Source organism: Psammomys obesus, unplaced genomic scaffold (assembly GCF_907164565.1).
Source record: "Psammomys obesus unplaced genomic scaffold, mPsaObe1.curated_primary_1811, whole genome shotgun sequence".
Taxonomy (NCBI): Eukaryota; Metazoa; Chordata; class Mammalia; order Rodentia; family Muridae; genus Psammomys; species Psammomys obesus.
Window position 1 is genome coordinate 8,179,659 of NW_026585626.1, and position 16,992 is coordinate 8,196,650.

The 16,992-nt window shown below is 49.6% G+C and overlaps 1 protein-coding gene across 5 annotated transcripts in view; it reads right to left on the minus strand.

Annotated features, from left to right (window-relative positions):
• Positions 1–16,992, minus strand: part of Daam2 (dishevelled associated activator of morphogenesis 2) — a 106,548-nt gene that overhangs the window by 6,040 nt on the left and 83,516 nt on the right. For 4 of the 5 annotated variants that reach the window (XM_055613968.1, XM_055613941.1, XM_055613949.1 and 1 more), the window contains exons 15-22: positions 14,016–14,123; positions 11,039–11,145; positions 9,765–9,849; positions 7,538–7,644; positions 7,265–7,353; positions 2,784–2,952; positions 2,291–2,398; positions 722–782 (exon numbers count right to left, since the gene is read on the minus strand). In XM_055613968.1, coding sequence (XP_055469943.1) covers positions 722–782; positions 2,291–2,398; positions 2,784–2,952; positions 7,265–7,353; positions 7,538–7,644; positions 9,765–9,849; positions 11,039–11,145; positions 14,016–14,123 — 834 coding nt within the window. Of the gene's footprint in view, positions 1–721; positions 783–2,290; positions 2,399–2,783; positions 2,953–7,264; positions 7,354–7,537; positions 7,645–9,764; positions 9,850–11,038; positions 11,146–11,877; positions 12,022–14,015; positions 14,124–16,992 lie in introns of all 5 variants that reach the window. The other variant, XM_055613977.1, reaches the window with a different exon arrangement.

Consider the following 16,992-nt stretch of genomic DNA (forward strand, 5'->3'; position numbering starts at 1 on the left):
CTCCTGTCAAGTGACTAGGTCATAAGAGCACAGTCTTTGTGAATAGGACCAGTGGCCCTATACAAGACTCCCAGAGAAGTTTGTCCTTTCTTCTAGGTGAGGACACAGTGGGAAGGTGCCCTCACTGGACCTTGGACCTGCCAGCACTTTGATCTTGAATGACACACTCTGCAAAATTATGAGAAGCAAATGCCTTTTGTATAGAACATTAGCCACCTTGGGGGACTAAGCTACCAAAGTTCCCATCAATGAGGGAGTCCTCAGAGCCTCTACTAGTTGAGGCAGGAAGGGAAGAAACGTAAGGTAGGATCTCATGGGAATGGCGGTCCCCACTGGCACACTGCTGGACACCGCGGGTGGTCAGCTCAGCCTCCCCATTCATTCTGATCAAACGCGAGCATGTGGCAGTCTTAGGGTCCAGACCACCAAGTGGGCATCTCCTTGTTCAGTGACACAGAGACAGTCTCAGACAGACAGCCCCCCTTTGAGGGTCTAAATATAGACCCCAAGTAGGTGGATAACTTTTTCCTCGAGGCTGTCTCCATGATACTGCTGTCCTACCTTCCCATTCAGGAACCCTGAGTCATCAAAATGCATCAGACAGGGCTTTTGCTGTCTGAGATGTGTATGTTTTGGGTTCGGGGGCATTGGAGCCAGTGATGGCCGCGACACTGGCTGTTCTTGGGCAGCCTACCCCACCAAGCCCAGCAGGCTCACTTACCACCTCCACTGCTCGGAGGCCCCTCCTGAGAGCACCCACCTCCTTCTCCAGCTCTGCCAGGCTGTGGGAAACAGGGAGGGGGAAGAAAGGCGTCAGCTCTGGATGTGAGGAGCCAAGGGAAAGAGCAGCTTGAAGGACAGTGGCCTTGAGTCCCAGCCCCACTGGCATAGGCCCCTGACACATGGCTCTGGCAAGTCACTGCCCTGTGTGCCTGTTGGCGATTCGGTAAAGTGTCAGTAGAAATGTGCTCCATAGACACAGATGCTGTGCCTCACAAAGTTCCTGTGTGTATGTGTGTGTGTGTGTGTGTGTGTGTGTGTGTACACACAGGTACACATGTGTGCGTGTGCATGCTTGTGGAAGTAAGCTGACAATTCAGGCATTTTTTTTTTTTTGGAGCTGACCTTTTTTTTTTTTGGGGGGGGGGTGTTTCTAGGTATGGCACTCCTGTTATCTCGAGTTACCTGCTGAACTATCTCCCAAGCCCTATCAAAAGTTTTCTCGCACTGGCGCCTTTTCGTTACCATTACACAGTGCCCATCATCATTTAACAGGGGTCTCTCCAAACTCATATGTTGCTGGCGTTTGGAGGTAGAGCTCTGGGGAGAGATAATTTGATATGATGATGTCAGACATGAGGGTGGAGCCCCCATGATGGCACTGTGACTTTCTGTCCTAGCCTAGCATGCCCCTGCCACGCTATTTACGCAGATCACGGCACCATGCTCTTCCAATCCCCCAGAGACGTGTGTCACATACGCTTTTAATTTCTGTAAGTCGTTTTGTTATAGCACAGAATACATGTCAGCTTTAGCATTTCTGGCTTTCACAGACCACAGATTAAGTCTTATGGTCTTTGCGGATGCCCTGCCCACTGCAGTTCAGGGTCCCCACTCTTCCAAGTGACTGGGCTTTTTAAAAAAAATGTGCTAATTTTTAATTTTGTGTGTGTGAGAGAGTGTTTTGCCTACATATAGGTCTGAGCCTGATGTCTGAGGAGGCCATTCATGGTCACTAGATTCCCTGGGACTGAAGTCATAGACTGTTGTGGGCCACCATGTAGTTGGTGGGAATTGAACTTGGGTCCTCTGGAAGAGCAGCCAGTGTTCTTAACCACTGAGCTGCATCTCTAGCACCCAGATGAGCATTCTTTTTTATTCTGGATCAGCTCCCCATGCCTGCTGGAGTAATGCCCCCCTCCCCAGGCCACCTAGCCAGTGTGCTACATGATGAACCCACCTCCTCACCTGCCCACCTCCATAGGATAACCAGAGAGGCTGTTTTATGCTGACTTACCGTTAGGCTTAAGTTCCATTTTCCTACAGTGCAACTGGCTTAGTTAATGCTCCTGTTTCGGGCACTCTTCCTATGCACAGCTTACTTCCCTACCCTTCTGGTGTTTTCCAGAATCACCTCTGAAATAAGGTGATGAGCACCTCGGAGATCAAACCATCTCCATTTCATTTCAAAGCATACCCGGAGACACTGCCCATCCCTAGTGTCCCCTCAGTTGGGAGAGGCAGTTGGTGTGGTCACAGGTGAAGGAAGTGGCGGGGGGAGGCTGCTTACTTGACTTTGGCAGCCTCTGATAGGTGCTGCAGCTCCGAGGGCATGTTCATGATGTCTGGGAAGTGCTTCTCCAGGATCATGATCAGGTAATGAAGCAAAGAGATGTTCCTGTGGGTGACAATCATGACAGGGGATGGGGGAGGGTGGGCTGAGGAAACCAGATGGACTTTGAAGAAGGAGAAAAGCAACGAGCAGGCTAGAGAAATGGCCCAGTGGTTAAAGAGGGCTTTCTGCTCTCCCAGAGGACCTGAGTTTGGTCCTGAGCACCCACAAATGCCTGAAACTCCAGTGCCAGGGATCAAATGCCCTCTGCTGGCCCCTCCCTCGCTCAGACAACTGCAGACATGCATACCACACACACACACTCAAATCATTCTTTAAAATATTTTAAAAATGAATGAGGCAGCTAGAATGGAGAGGCAGAAGAGGGTTAGAGAGAAGGGAGAGTCTAGGATGGGGAGAGACAGGGCTGAGGAAGTCAATGGGTCCCCACCTGTCAATGCTGGACTTGGTGTCAGCAATCTTGTTAAGGCTCGCTACCCGGAACCCGTAGGCGCCCCCACGCTGCCCCTTGTTCATGAAGTTACCAATGGCCAGGACCACCTCCAGCATTTGCTTCAGGCGCTTGCTGACCGTCAGCTCCCGGGAGGCTAGCAGGATGGCTGGGAGAAGAGGGGCAGCTCAGGATCCTGTACAGACTGAGCCAGGGAAGCAGGGCTCCTGTCTGCTCAGGGGGACCATGGACGCAGTGGCCTTTTCAACTCTTTGGTACGTTCTGATCAGGTCCCTCCATTTCGACCTGTCCCTGCCTTTAGGACAAAGCAAGCCTATCCCCAGAGTAGACCACCCCTAGAATGATCTGGAATGTCTTGTCATACATATAAACATAATTATACTTGAAGCTTTCTCTAATGGGATGCTTTGACACGTTTTGAAATTCTGTATTGTATGAAAGTGCCTGTATGCTCATGTGGGCGCACATGTGGGCACTCATGTGCAGGTATGAGGTCAGAGGACAGCCTTCTCAGAAGACACCAGCGCCTGTGCCCTGAAGCAGTGATAAGAGGACTAAACCACCCAGTGATTTCTGGCTATGCTGGACTGAAAATTCCTAAAGAGGCTTGTTTTTAAATTTTTTTACAAAGCCCTTGGAGCTTGGAAGAGGATGCCCCAGTGGGTGGGAGCATTTGTTATGAAAGCAGGAGGACCCGAGTTCAAATCCTCAATACCTACAAAAAAAAAAAAAATCCAGGCATAACCATATTCAAGGTTGTAACCCTAATGCTGGAAAGAGGAGAGTAGCCAAAGAGGATCCTGGGAGTTTACTAATTAGCCAGTCTAGCCCAAGCAACAAGCTTCAGATACAGTGAGAGACCGTCTCAAAAAGCAATATGGAGACAGAGAGAGAACAACCCCTGCTGTCCTTCTCTGGCCTCTGATACGCGCACCTGTGTGCACAGGACACACATACACACACCAAACACAGATGCATATCACCTAAAGAGGAAAATTCCAGACTAAAAGTTTGCAGGACTTTTCAAAGTCAGTTAAAGAAAAGGAGATATAAAAATGAGAAATTTGTATAATAATTTCAATACTGAGAGTTGTCTACGAAGCCTTTCCATCCCACATAGGCAGATTCTATAAGCTAAAACCAGGCCTGTTCTGAATGCATATTTAAGTCGTTCCCAGCGTGTGTGTGTGTGTGTGTGTGTGTGTGTGTGTGTGTGTTATGTATCTGTGTACATGTGTGTGCATTCATGTAGAGGCCAGAGACTAACATCAAGTGTGTCTTCCTCAACCACTCTTACCTTACATTTTGACACAAGGTTTCTCTGTGAACCTGAGCCTTTGACCCTTTGTCTAGGCTGGCTGGCCCGGGAGCTTCAGGGATCCGCAAATCTGCATCCCCAGCCCTGGGTTCCAGGTGTGCGCTATGCCTGCCTATTAGGACTTTGGAGGATTGCAGCTGGGTCCTCATAGTTACACCACAAGTACTTTACCAACTTGCCCTGTTTTTTTTTTGTTTTGTTTTTTAGTTACAAATCAGAATGAACAAATTACCGTGTAATGCAATAAAGTACAGCACTGCAAATTGAACCCCCCCCCCACACACACACACACGTATCTCTGGGGAAAATTCAAAACCGTATTGCTAAGCTGTCATTCAGCACTATCCCCTGAGTCCCACAGCCACCGTTTTCGGGAGTTTCCCTGTAGTTGTTTGTAAATGACCATCACAGCTGGGCTTGGTGACTCCTGATGTTTCTCAGTAGAAGGAGGGAGCAGGCGGAGTCCTAGCGCTCTTATTCATGTATATACGTCCACTTACCCCACACCTCGGGGTCTAGGGGCAGTGGGGGGACTAGAGTATACACAAGGGAAGATTAGGGGAAGGGGCTCCACCTGGGCAGGCCTGGGGACATCATTGTCCATGCTGAGCTCAGACCTTCTAGTCTGACTGCCCTGGGGTCTCCCGCCAGGAACCTCTCATTGGTCCCCAGGGGAAGCTTCGGTGGCCTTTAACTCTGGTTTGTCACTGGGGCCTTATTAAATGGAAGAGCAGACATCGCCCAGATCAACCCACTTTCAAGGAGGAACACTCTTAAGACATACGCAAAAAATAAATCATAAAATCACTCATAACACATTATTCCATTTATAGTAAATCCAAACTAGAAAACCACAACCAAAGGACAAGAAGGGATACAGGGCCCTGCAGACATTCAGTTTCTTGACCTGTGTTGATTGTATGGACAGGTTGGGAGTGACTTCCTAATTGTCCACTGCGAACAGCTGTAATGATTTGTGTCTGCCATGTTTCAATGAAAAGTTCATTTTCAAGAAAGTAAATAAAACTTACTTGCAAAAATCCCTAGCAATTTACACGGCTAATGATAGTTTTTCTAAGGTTGATGGGCCGTTTGAAAAAATCTACAAAGGAATATCCTTAAAAAAAAAATGCTAAAAATGTTGGCAAAACAGAAAATGATAAGAGTTGAAAGGAAATCAGAAGAGATGAGAAAGCTCCCATCTGCGATGCTGACATTTCAGAGACATTCGCAAGAATAATATGTTCATGAATACATTCATAAGAACATTACATTTGCAGTCACATTCGCCCAGGCTATATTTAGTGAAGCGGCTTGTAATGAGAATTGGTAAATTTGGTGTACTCAGCAATGAATGCATTCATAGGGGGAAGATATTCAAAACAGAATTGGGGAATTTGTCAAACTTGGTAAACTGCCCTGAAGAAACTTCACCCAGAACCCTGAGTGGGAAATGAGGGGTAGGTGTCAAAGGCTCAGCACCTAGCTGAGGTAGGCTCAGTCTTTCCTACTTCAGGAATACTATCGAGAGCCCTAGAAGGAGGGATAAATATGGAAGCGCGACTCCTGAACAGCCAAGCACACTGACATGATATGACATGACATGACACATGTATGCCTCCAGGCTCCTCTCTCCAGCCTGGCTCACAGCCTTTCGAGGACAACAGGCAGCCATAGTGGACAGACAGATCTGGGTTCCAGTGATAGAACTGTGATGTTTTGCACTCTCCGCACATCTTTCTTTCTGCAGCTTGATATTAAAGAGGGACTTTATGGGAACATCCTGAGTCTTAGAGCTTAGGTACATGCCCCTTGGAGCAACTAACGGTCTCAGGTGAAGCCTTCCTAGCACCTAAACTACTCTGATTCCATAGTTCCAAATGTCCACCACTCACGTTTGCTCCACTGACTGACGCATAAATAGTGGAGCTCCAGCAGCTTGGCTTGAAATCCCTTGTATCTGGGCCTTGTATCTTTAAAGTAGCTTGCAGTAGGAAGAGGGTGTAGATGAAAATAAGACCTTGGGAGATACCATAGAGAGAGAGAGATGATCTAGTCTTCATTACTATCTGCAGGCCCCTTGTTGTGTGTTCATGTGTATACATACATACAGAACATTGCCTTTATTTCTACAATCTCCCACTCCAGAAATCCCGAAGCAGCCTTTGAGAAAGACCCGACCTCTCTCTGAACTAGGCATCTCAGAGAGTGTCCAGCAGGGGGCGCCTATGCTCTGCTCTGCCCCTAGCCTGGCACCCTGAGCCTCCACTGTGGTCTCTTGGTTTTGTTTTGTTTTGCCCTGTAAGTCTTGTCCTTATTCCCAAGTGATCCCCGAACAGTTTCTCCTGCTTCTTCCTTGTTAGGTGCACATCCTCCCCTCCAGTCTTCCCCACAACTCCCTGAGCCCTGCTCCTCTGCCATCCTCACAGGCAGCCCCAAGGATATACTCTCTGACACAGTGAGTGATGAGGGACAGGAGGGGAGGGACCAGTTGGAAGGACAGCAAGCATCTACATTGCTACAGCATCCCTCAAGGCTATGAGAAACGGCAATCTGGAGGCCTGTATCACCCAGACTATACCAAGCCAGACACCTCAAGGATGCCATCGCCTGCTTTCTGCAAACACGCCAGGAGACTCTGTGACCCTGTGCTCCTCAAGTAGGAAAGGATGGACGACTCTGTGCATGCCAAGTCCCAAGAACGATGCTGACTACATTCCTATTTCCTCATCCTTTCTGTCCCAGGCTTGGGCAGAAGTCAAAAGGTGCCCCACCCCGGGGATCCAGTGCCAAAGCAGAGGAAAACACCATATGGTTGGCATGTAAGCTAACATAAACAAGCACATTTCCCCCTAATAATCATAGTTTCAAGTTGGTGGTACACTCCTGTAATCCCATCACTTGGAACGTAGAGGCAGGAAGATTGGGAGCTCCAGGCTAGCCTCAGCTACATAGTAAACTGGAGGCTAGCCTAGACCACAGGAAACCCTGCTGCAAAATATAAATGTCATAGTTTTAAATGTTATCCTTCACTTGGGCATCTCTCTGTGGTCAGGTAAGGCAGAAATTTCCCTCTGCCCCATTCCTCAGTCCCCAGTCACCTCCCCCAACTCCAGGCGAGCACTGCAGGCCCCAGCCCTACCTTCTACTTTGGGTTTGGCCTCAGCCAGCCGTTCCTGGAACTTCTTCTTGAAGAAGAGGGCTTGCAGCCGCTGCTGGTAGTGGTCAATCCTGTGGACAGGGCGGGCTGTGTCACAGGTGGCCCCGTGGCCCCAGGGCAGCTCCAGCCTCCTCTTGGGCCATCCTTCCCTTCCTTGACCAGCACTGCTACTTCACCCCTGCCTCTCCTGCTATACCTGGTGCAGAGCCGGGCCCCGAACCTCCTCCCTGCTGCTGGGTCTGGTGCCCGGCTTACCTGCTCATTTCATAGAGGAATCGGTCTGCACGCGCCATCCGCTCAATCTCATGCTTGTGTTCCTCCAGGAGGTCAATGTCACTCTTCTCGGGGATGAACTTGAGGAGCTGCAAAGAGCAGGCGTGAGTCAGATGGGGAGCTCTTGAGCAGTGCATACAGCGTGATGTGTAGAGAAGCTCATGAGTTGCCTCTGCTCAATATGGGAAAGGGCCTGCTGAGGCAGGAGGATTCAAGGCAAGCCTGGGCTACCTACCAATTTTTGAGTAGAGCCTGGGTTATATAGCATGTTCAAGGCCAACCTTGTCTATATGCCAATTCCAAGGCAAACTTGAGTTACCTAGCAAGTTGAGGCCAATCTGCTCCACACATCAATTTTGAGGTCAGCCTGGCTACATAGAGAGCTCAGGTGTTTTACCTGACTGTGTAAGCGCATCATGTGTGAGCAGTCCCTGCAGAGACCAGGAGAGGGGGTTGCAAACTAGAGTTACAGAGGTTGGTGAGCCTCCAGGTGGGTGCTGGGAATAAACCCTGGTCATCTGTAAGAACAGCCAGTGTTGTGTTCTTTGTGTGGTAACCTCCAGATTCATAGGTTAATGACATCTGGCAGTGGAGCCTTTTGAAGATCATTAGGATGAGGTCACAAAGGTAGGACCCTAGTAGTGGCATTATTGGCCCTGATAAGAGAAAGAGAAATCCAAGTTATAGTGCCAGCTCTGTCTCCTCCCACAATGCCTTCTGCCATGCTTTGATACAGCCCCAGACCTCACCAGGTGGCAAGCAGCACCATGCTCTTGGACTTCCCAGCCTCCAGAGCCACGAGCCAAGTCCACTCTTCTTTATAGGTTAGGTAATACCTCAGGTATTTTGTCATAGCCACAGAAAATCATCCAAGTCACTATGTCCAATTTGCATCACTCAGCGTCTAAGATTCATCCATGCTGGGTACCACTGGTTTGTTTCTACTTACTGCTTACTAGTATTCCACTGAAGGGATGCGCCACAGTCCGCCTATCCACTCTCCTACTAACGAGCAGTCGGGTTGTTCACCCTTCGGGAGGGTTAATATCTCAAGTTGCTATCATTATGTCTGTGTACGTCTTTTAACGTGTCTATTGGCCTCTCTTCGGTATGTACCTACGTGTGCCGTTCCTAGGCAGCAGGGCAGATGTGTGGCTTAATAACCACGCCAAATAGCTTTGCGGACGGAGATGAATGGTGACTCCAGTTCTGCCCCACCCGTGTTAGCATGTGGCTGTAGCTAACGGGTGGGCATGCTGCGAGCCCTCTCCTGTTGGTTACTGGGTTTCTCTTGTCACTACTGACACTGGGGCCATTCTTGTGCTCACCGAGTACCAGACACTGGGTTTCATAAATTGCCTGTTCAGCCCAGTTTCAAACTGCTTTTTCTTTTTTTTTGCCACATTCGCATCGATCTGTAACATGCCTTACCACAAATACACACCATTTGTTATATGCACTTTAGCTTGCTATAACCAGAGAGAAATGCTATGTCCCTTGACTGACGCTGGATCTTTTTCTCCTTTATATATTTTTTAAATTTTATTTTAATTTATGTGTATGGGTGTTTTGTCTGTACCACACATATGCCTGGTGCCTGTCCACTGAGGGAGAACGAGGGAGTCAGATAGTCAGATTCCCCGAAAGTTGTGGTTGCTGTGAGCCACCGTGTGTGCCACGAATGAACTTGGGTCCTCTGCGAGGGGCAGCAAGTGCTTCTGACTGCTGAGCCACAGCTCTAGCAGCCCAGCCCCTCTCTTGAGCTAGAGTCTCACAAAGCCTAGGTTGGCCTCAAGCCCGCAGGTATAGATGGGGTATAGATGTTCAACACCACATTCGGTTTCTGGGGTCCTGGGCATGGAATCCAGGACTTCGTGCATGCTTGGCAATTGTGCTCCTCATTTTAGTGAAGTCCAATTGGCAGCATGCCTGTTTGCCATTCCTCAGGTCTTTCTTAAAGAACATAGGAGATTTGGGGCGGAAACGACTGTTGCCATCTTGATTCCTCCTTGAGACCTTGCAGAGGCCACAAAGTTCACTGGCAGCACGTTTCAAAGGAACAGCTAGTCCAGGGAAGTTTCTAGAAACTCCTCCATGCCTCCAGACCCAAGTCTCTTTGGCCCAAGGGCACCAACCTTTCTGGGATGGAGTAGAAAGTAGTATGGCTTCCCCCTGGGTTGGGCTCCTCTCCTCCCCTGAGGGTTCTCACCTGCTCCAGCATGTCCTTAGCGAGGTCTTCTTGTTCATCCATCCTCAAGATGGCTTGTCTGATCTCCTCATTAGAAAGCTTCAACCTGCAACAAACCCCTGCTGAGCAGCCTGGCCTGGCCCTCAGGACAGCCCCTGGGTTTCTTTCCACATTGTCTGAGCCCTCAATTTGAACCCCTTCTTCTCCCTCCTCTACAAAGCCTTCCCCGGCCAATTTCATAAGAGAGTCTAATTTTAATAGAGACGAAATGTGACACACTTATATAGCCAATGATGAGTGTTTTAGCTCCCATCAAAGCCCGAGTCCCCGATGTGCTGCTTGAGCTTCATCAGAGCCAATGAGACACGCGGTATTAAGAGGGACAGGCAGGGGCATTCCGACCAGTCTCCTTTTCCTCCTCCACCCCTCCCTCCCACCTCAGCTGTCTTCAGCATCTCCACTCCATGGGAGGACAGAGCAGGGTGTCAGCAGACCTCTGCGTGGACAACCTCGTTCCTTCCGTCTCCGACATGCCCACTTCCCACCCAGCTCCAGTCAGCCTTCCAGGAGCCCCTGCTCACCCCCCACATAGCCCTTCTACACCCTCCAGGTACGCATCCCCTGAGGATTCCAGGGGACCCACAGTTCCCCACCAGCACCACCCCCACACTCAATGGAAGAAAGTCAGGCCAGGCAATTTGTGGGAGGCGAGAGGGGGCAGATGTCCCAGAGGAGGCTGTTGGCAGCACTAAGAATAGAGCTTGGGGCGGTGCCCCTGACCCTGCCTGGGGGAGGCCCCACACAGAAGCGGTGCTGTTAACAGATACTGCTTGTTTGTTCTAAGGCCCAGGGAAATGCTTGCAGGCTGAGATCATGCCGCTCCCAGGCCTAAGCCAAGTGGGCCCTCCTTGGGCTTAGAGCAGCTCCGCTCCCAGATGCTAGGCAGGACCCTGTGGACAAGGGCAGCTTCCTGTCCGAAGAGTCCCATGCTGTTGTTTAACATGGGCTTGTAGGACAGAGGTCAAAGTCACTATCCATCTCTCCTCTCCTTCGGGGAAGTCAAAGAGGTAAGGCCACCCTCATCACCCTGTTCCTCTGCCGCCACTTTTCTCCAGGCCCGCAGGTCAACCACCATATTTGCTGTCTTTCAGGGCTCAGAATTAACCCAGGGCCTGGTGCATGCTGGGCAGACCAGCAAGCATTCTACCACGGATTTATTTGTTTCTCAGCACCTCCACTCCCCATTTTTAGCTACTTCTTGGGGGTCCGTTTCCCTGCTACAGGTGAGTACCTACTTGGAGAGAAGAATGATACAGTTCTGTGCTCTCCGGCCATCAATGACTGATAGTTCTTTAACCTTGCGGGAGGCTAGGTATATGTCTTCCGTGGAGCCCAGTTCTTTCTGCAAATGATGGGTTAAAGGGGGAGCACTGAGGTAGGTGCCCCAATCTTCTTTCCCACCTCCCAGACCAGCACCCTCCTTTCAATGAGGGGATGCCTTGACCGAATGGGCATAGACAAAGAGAAAGAGAAGATGTGAGAGATTGGGGGTTTAACCATCAACTAACTCTTGTGAGAGAATACAGGACCATCCTGGGCTAGAAAGGGTGGAGGGTAGTGAAGGGGCCCCATCTTAGAGCTCAGACTCTCTTGGAAACCCAGGAAAGGAACTGCCCAAATGGAAGCCATAATTGATCTCTCTGGCTGCAGGGAATAAGGTGTCCCCCATCATACACCTACACCCACCAGAGCCTCCCCAAGCTTATGACGAGAACTTGATTCAAACCCCCACAAGGCCATAATTTCTAACTCCTGAGAATCCCAGCCTATCTCAATATAGCAGGACTAAAGGATTTTACAAGGGAATTTGGAAAAACAGAGGCAGAATCCATACTGAATTCACCTTTAGGATACCAGTAGGCAGAAATCAAAGATCCTGAACCTCCTTCTGTTGGACCCCAGGTCAGGAACTCGGGAGCCTGTCTAGCAGACAACCATGACTCTAGGGACTTTCCCACAGCACATGTCCAAGGCACACAACTCCAGGGCCTGCCAAGCACGCCATTATCTTTGTGGATTTTCCCTCTGGAGTTGTGCTGTGCCCAACATGTGTAGTTATGTTGGAAAGCCTTGCCTTGGGACTGGTAGGTGATACCATAGGCCTAGAAGCCATTTCAGTTCTGTGGACATTCGCCTTCGTGGCTGGCAGAGATCTGCTCGCAGTCCCTCCATCTCTCACATTTCCTCTCTCTCTCTGGGGACCCTCCTGCATGTCACCCTACATGGATGAGCAATAAAGGCTGGAGAAAGTGCAGGCAAGCCTTCTGTCATGGACCCAGTTCCAGGCTACGGCCCAGAACAGTGGGTAAGAGACAGAATGTTCAGAGCCCCAAGAGTGACTCACCTGCGGAGAATCATGTTAGTTATCAGCTCCTAGGCAGGCAGCAGCCACAGCCATCAGAGAATTAAACATGCACAATGTTAGTCAATAGGCCAGGGACTCAGGAACATCAAGACAAATGTGAGCATCCTTGGGATCTATTCTGTCCACCATGTCCCCAGGCACAGGAGTCAGGAACCCGGAAATACTCATGAACAGCAGTTCAAGGCAGACATGCACCCAGAGAAGCTGGAGAAGCAAACACAAGGCAGCCTCCACTTTGGGACCAGGGAGGTGCCTACTTGGGCCAAGTAGCCCCCAAACATGAGAACTGGGACCCTGATCTTAGACCACTAGTTTTTTTTTTTTTTCTTTGTCTCTGCTGAGAACTGGCGTAGAGCACAGGGAGTGTTTCTCTACCCAGATGAACTCTTTATCGACACATGAACTTGAATCAGAAGCCCGAGGTAGTCTCCACCTCTGGGGCAGGAAGAGCAGGTGACCCTGAATTTGCCCCTTATCCTTGCTTATCTGCCGTCTAAGGGGACTGAGGAGTACCGCTTGCCCTGTGTCTTCCTTCCTGACACCGATGGACTTGAAGACCCCAGCTCAGAACCCACCCAGGACATAGAGAGGACTCGGGACCTTCTGTGCTCCAGAGGGTAGTAGCTAGTCAAGTTTGGCTTCTGGCATTGTTCTAGCCTGACTGCTGTGACTCCAGTCCTCCACACTGATGTGAGCGAGGCCCGTGAGCTGTGAGGGCTCAGCAGCAAGAAGGGGGCTGATCGGAGGTGTTCAGACTTCTCAACAAGCTGGGAGGCCTTATGCTGCACATGAACCCCATCCTGACTGTCCCCTATCCCAGCTCAGGGCCTTGGAGTCCGGAGAGGCCAGTCCAACACCCCTTAGAAGGACTCACAAATGAAGGGGAGGCGTGGCCTTGCCATATCTGATACATCCATACACCCCACCCACGACTCAGGGCACAGGTGTTGAGATACTTCTTCCCAGCTCCCGCAGCCTTGACCACTGCCCATAACCATGTCAGCTCAACCACAGCATGAACCAGAATGCTGCTTTGGAATTAAGAGTGGAAGATCGGATGTCACAGGCAACCACATTTGAGTCAAAGAAATAATCATTTGTTTTATCTGGAACCCTAAGACGGGGCTAGAGTATCAACTCCACACTACTCCTTTGGATGGGACCCATATGACCTTGGACCTGACTGCCTCTCAAAGAGTCATCTCTGGGTCTAGAGTTGGCAAAAAGCAAAGCAGGGCACCCTCTGCAGACCTGTCGGAGGCAGGCCTCAGCATCTAGCCACCAACCAGAGCTCAGGACCCCTGAGTATACCAGAAGTCCTCAAAGCTGGAGTCCTGGGCCAAACACAGATGAAGAAATGTACACACAAACCTTAGAAGACACACAGAGAAAACAAGGGCCATTACCACGTGGACCCGGGGAAAGGCCCCCAGGCATGACAGTTGCACTCAGATTCCAGGGTCCCACCCATCTTCAGAATCATTCAATATTGGAAGATGAGGGCTGACAATAAGTACCCCTGGGGGTCCCTACAAGTGATTATCATTTTTAGACCTTCATCTGGCAGCAAACCAACTCCCTTTCCATTCTCCATGGTTGGAGCAACTGGCCATATATACAGAAACTTAGCAGGAACAGTACAGCACCTTCCAGGACCCAGCCCCACTCTTGACCCTTTGAAGTGGCATAGAGCAGCATTCGTCAGTTTCTATATAGCCTTAACCTCTCTGTAGGTAGACGTGTGTGCGTGTGTGCATGTGTGCGTGTGTGTGTGTGTGTGTGTGTGTGTGTGTGTATAAGTCAAGATTGAAAGTCATGATCCAGGAGACCAAAGGGTACAGTCTTACCTGGTGCCTCTGATATGCTGAGAACATTTTTTCAAACTCTTCCAGGTCCAGAATCCGAAATACCTGCATGTCATCAATCTCATTCCACACGGTACCAGAGACACGCTCCTGAGATTCAGGGTAAGGAGAAGAATGCATGGTTGACCCTGGCTCCTCCATGACAGAGATGCCAAAATGTCCCTAACCCCACCAGTCCACAAAGGCACACGTTTCAATGGCCAGGCTCTCAGACTTCCAGAACAGGGTGCAACTACATTACCCCTCTCGAACCTTTCTCTTCAATACTCTGCTCCGGGCAGAGGCAGAGGACACTGCCTCCTTAGCCCTCCTTTCATGAGAGGCTGTATGGAAGCATCTCAGAAATTACTGGAATTACTGGAGAGTTGGAGCACAGATATAAAAGGAAGGGCTCTACACTTCTTTCAGAAAGACCCAACCAAAGGCAACATTCTCACAGGCCTCTCCTCTGACTGCAGTCCCTGGAAGCATTGTGACTCACATATATATGGACTCAGCAGAGACTGCATTCCATGGATCTGAGATGGTCATTTTCTTTCCCAGGATCTTGTTCCTACTTTTCCTGATTCCCATAAAGTACACATGTGCCAAAAGCTGGGACATGCTGGCCCCACATGGCAACTCTGCTAGGATCAGCAGAACTTGCCTCGAGTTCCTGTTTGTCAGGGCCAGGGAAGGTGTGCCCATCTTTTATGATTGCAACGGACCTATAAGTTTTCCGTTTCCGCTCTCTCAATTGAGGCACTGTCCCATCTCTTTGGAGGACTCCTGGGCTAGGGTCTAGAGAAGCCCACACTGCACTGGCAATCTCGTATCATCATGTTGATGGTCCAGAGGACGGGAGCATGGAGGACAAGCATGGACCAGGAGCGCACCCCCCATTGTGCAACCCCTCCTCCAAGAATCCTCATCTCATCTAGAACATTAGTCTTTGGAGCTGAAATTACCCGGTCACCTACTTTCATCTGTCTAGAGGCCTCCCTAACACCCCTTCCTACATCGCCTCCTCACATTTGAGAGAGTGTACCTTTCACTCACTTCTGTTTTCTTAAACTCTGAGAAGGGGAGGCTAGGCCAGAGTCAAGAGGGAGGAGACATTCCTGTGGCCTTCCGAAGGCCAGGGACCCTCATGTGGAATGCTGGGCTGGGAAGCTCACAGCAGCAAGGGATACAGGCAATTGGCCAAAGCCAACACAGACGCATTCTTTTCATGGTGGAAACAACCACTGTGTGTGTGTGTGGCTGTGTGTCTCTGTGTGTGTGTGTGTCTGTGTGTGCATGTGCGTGTGTCTGTGTCTCTGTACACATTCAGGAGCATATGTAGGATAGAGGAAGGGTCTAGAGAAAGAAACTGGGCCCCTAGAAAAGAAGATGTAGGAGGCAGAGAGAAAGGATGGGATGGGAACTGAATGAAGAAGACAGGGAGGAGATCCAACTGAAGCAATGTGGGGACCTAGGGACCCAGGATCCCCTGTACAGGGTGGGGGTGGGGAGACCCATAAGAGTAAAGTTTCCACTCCTTTGTGTTCTCTGGAGGTCAGCGCAAGGACAGAGGGACTGGAGCATTTGGGTATTCAATGTGACCAACCAATCACCTCAACTTCACTGCTTCTCAAACACAGCCTGACCCACACATCTGTCAATGTTTTCATCCCTTCATAGAAGCATCCTGGGGGCCAGGCCCTTTCTCATAATCACCACATCACAACTTCCATCAAAGCTCCCTGGTATATCCACCGTGAACGATAATTCTCCAATTTAGTTTTTCCGACACTCTGCTGTCTCTAGCCTAGATCCCTGGGAGTTCTGACCCCTGGAGATAGCCACACAGCATTTTCCCAGGACTATGCTCCATGATGGCTCCCTCACATGGCGTCACCTTTGGGGCCAGGCAGGATGCACTGACTGGCATTTCTGCCCCTGCCCTCATGTGATCTGTGGGCAAATGAAAGGATTTTATTTTAACCTTATAACACAAGTGGGAAACCAAGTCTCAGGGGAGCATAGTTCAACTACATTGACATGAGAATCATGTGACATATTTAGAGCACATGTGTAATAAGACTCTGCTCATGTCATCCATTGGTCTGAGTGTTTCGTAAATGTTCTAGAAGTCAGTCTTCACAGCCATTCTTTGGAGGGCATTGTGGTGATCCCAGTTTACAGATAGGAAGCTCAGGGTCAAAATTAAACCATCTGCCCTGTCACAGAATTAAAAGCTTGGGACTCAATAGTAGGCTCTCAAATATACTCAGTGTGCTTCCATCCCATGGATGAAGGAAGGGTACACACTCCCCTACTCTGGGTCCCTAGGGGTTCGTGTGGCCTTTAATAATATTGGACGATGGAGAAAAACACCAAGAACAAATGCCAGTATCATGACAGGGTCATAAAAACTATTGATGATCTTGTCTATGCTTTCTTGCAGTTGCTGCTGTGTGTGTGTGTGATATATATGATGCATATTCACAGACATTTTTGTGCCACGCCATGCACACGTGAAGGTCAGAGGGCAACTTTGTAGAATCAGTTCTCTCCTTCCACCTTTACATTGGTTTCTGGGTTTGAACTCAAGTCAACAGGTATACACAGTAAGCCCTTTTCTGCCTGAGGCGTCTCACCAGTCTTTGACTGTATTCTCTTAATCCTTGCCACATCCTGTAATTTAATACATTTTAGGGGGAAATACATATGTGTGAGTGGGTACACACATATGGAGGCATGCTTGTCCATATGCATGTATACATGAACATGTATGTACTGAACATGTGTAGACTAGGTCATCTGCAGGTGTTGTTCCTCACTGTCCTGGAATTGAGGTAGCCTAGGCTGGCCAGCCAGAGAGCCCCAGGGATTGTCCATTCGCTGCTTTTTCAGTGCTGGGATCAAGCTCATGCCATCATGTGCAACAACTTCTTCTTCTTCTTCTTCTTCTTCTTCTTCTTCTTCTTCTTCTTCT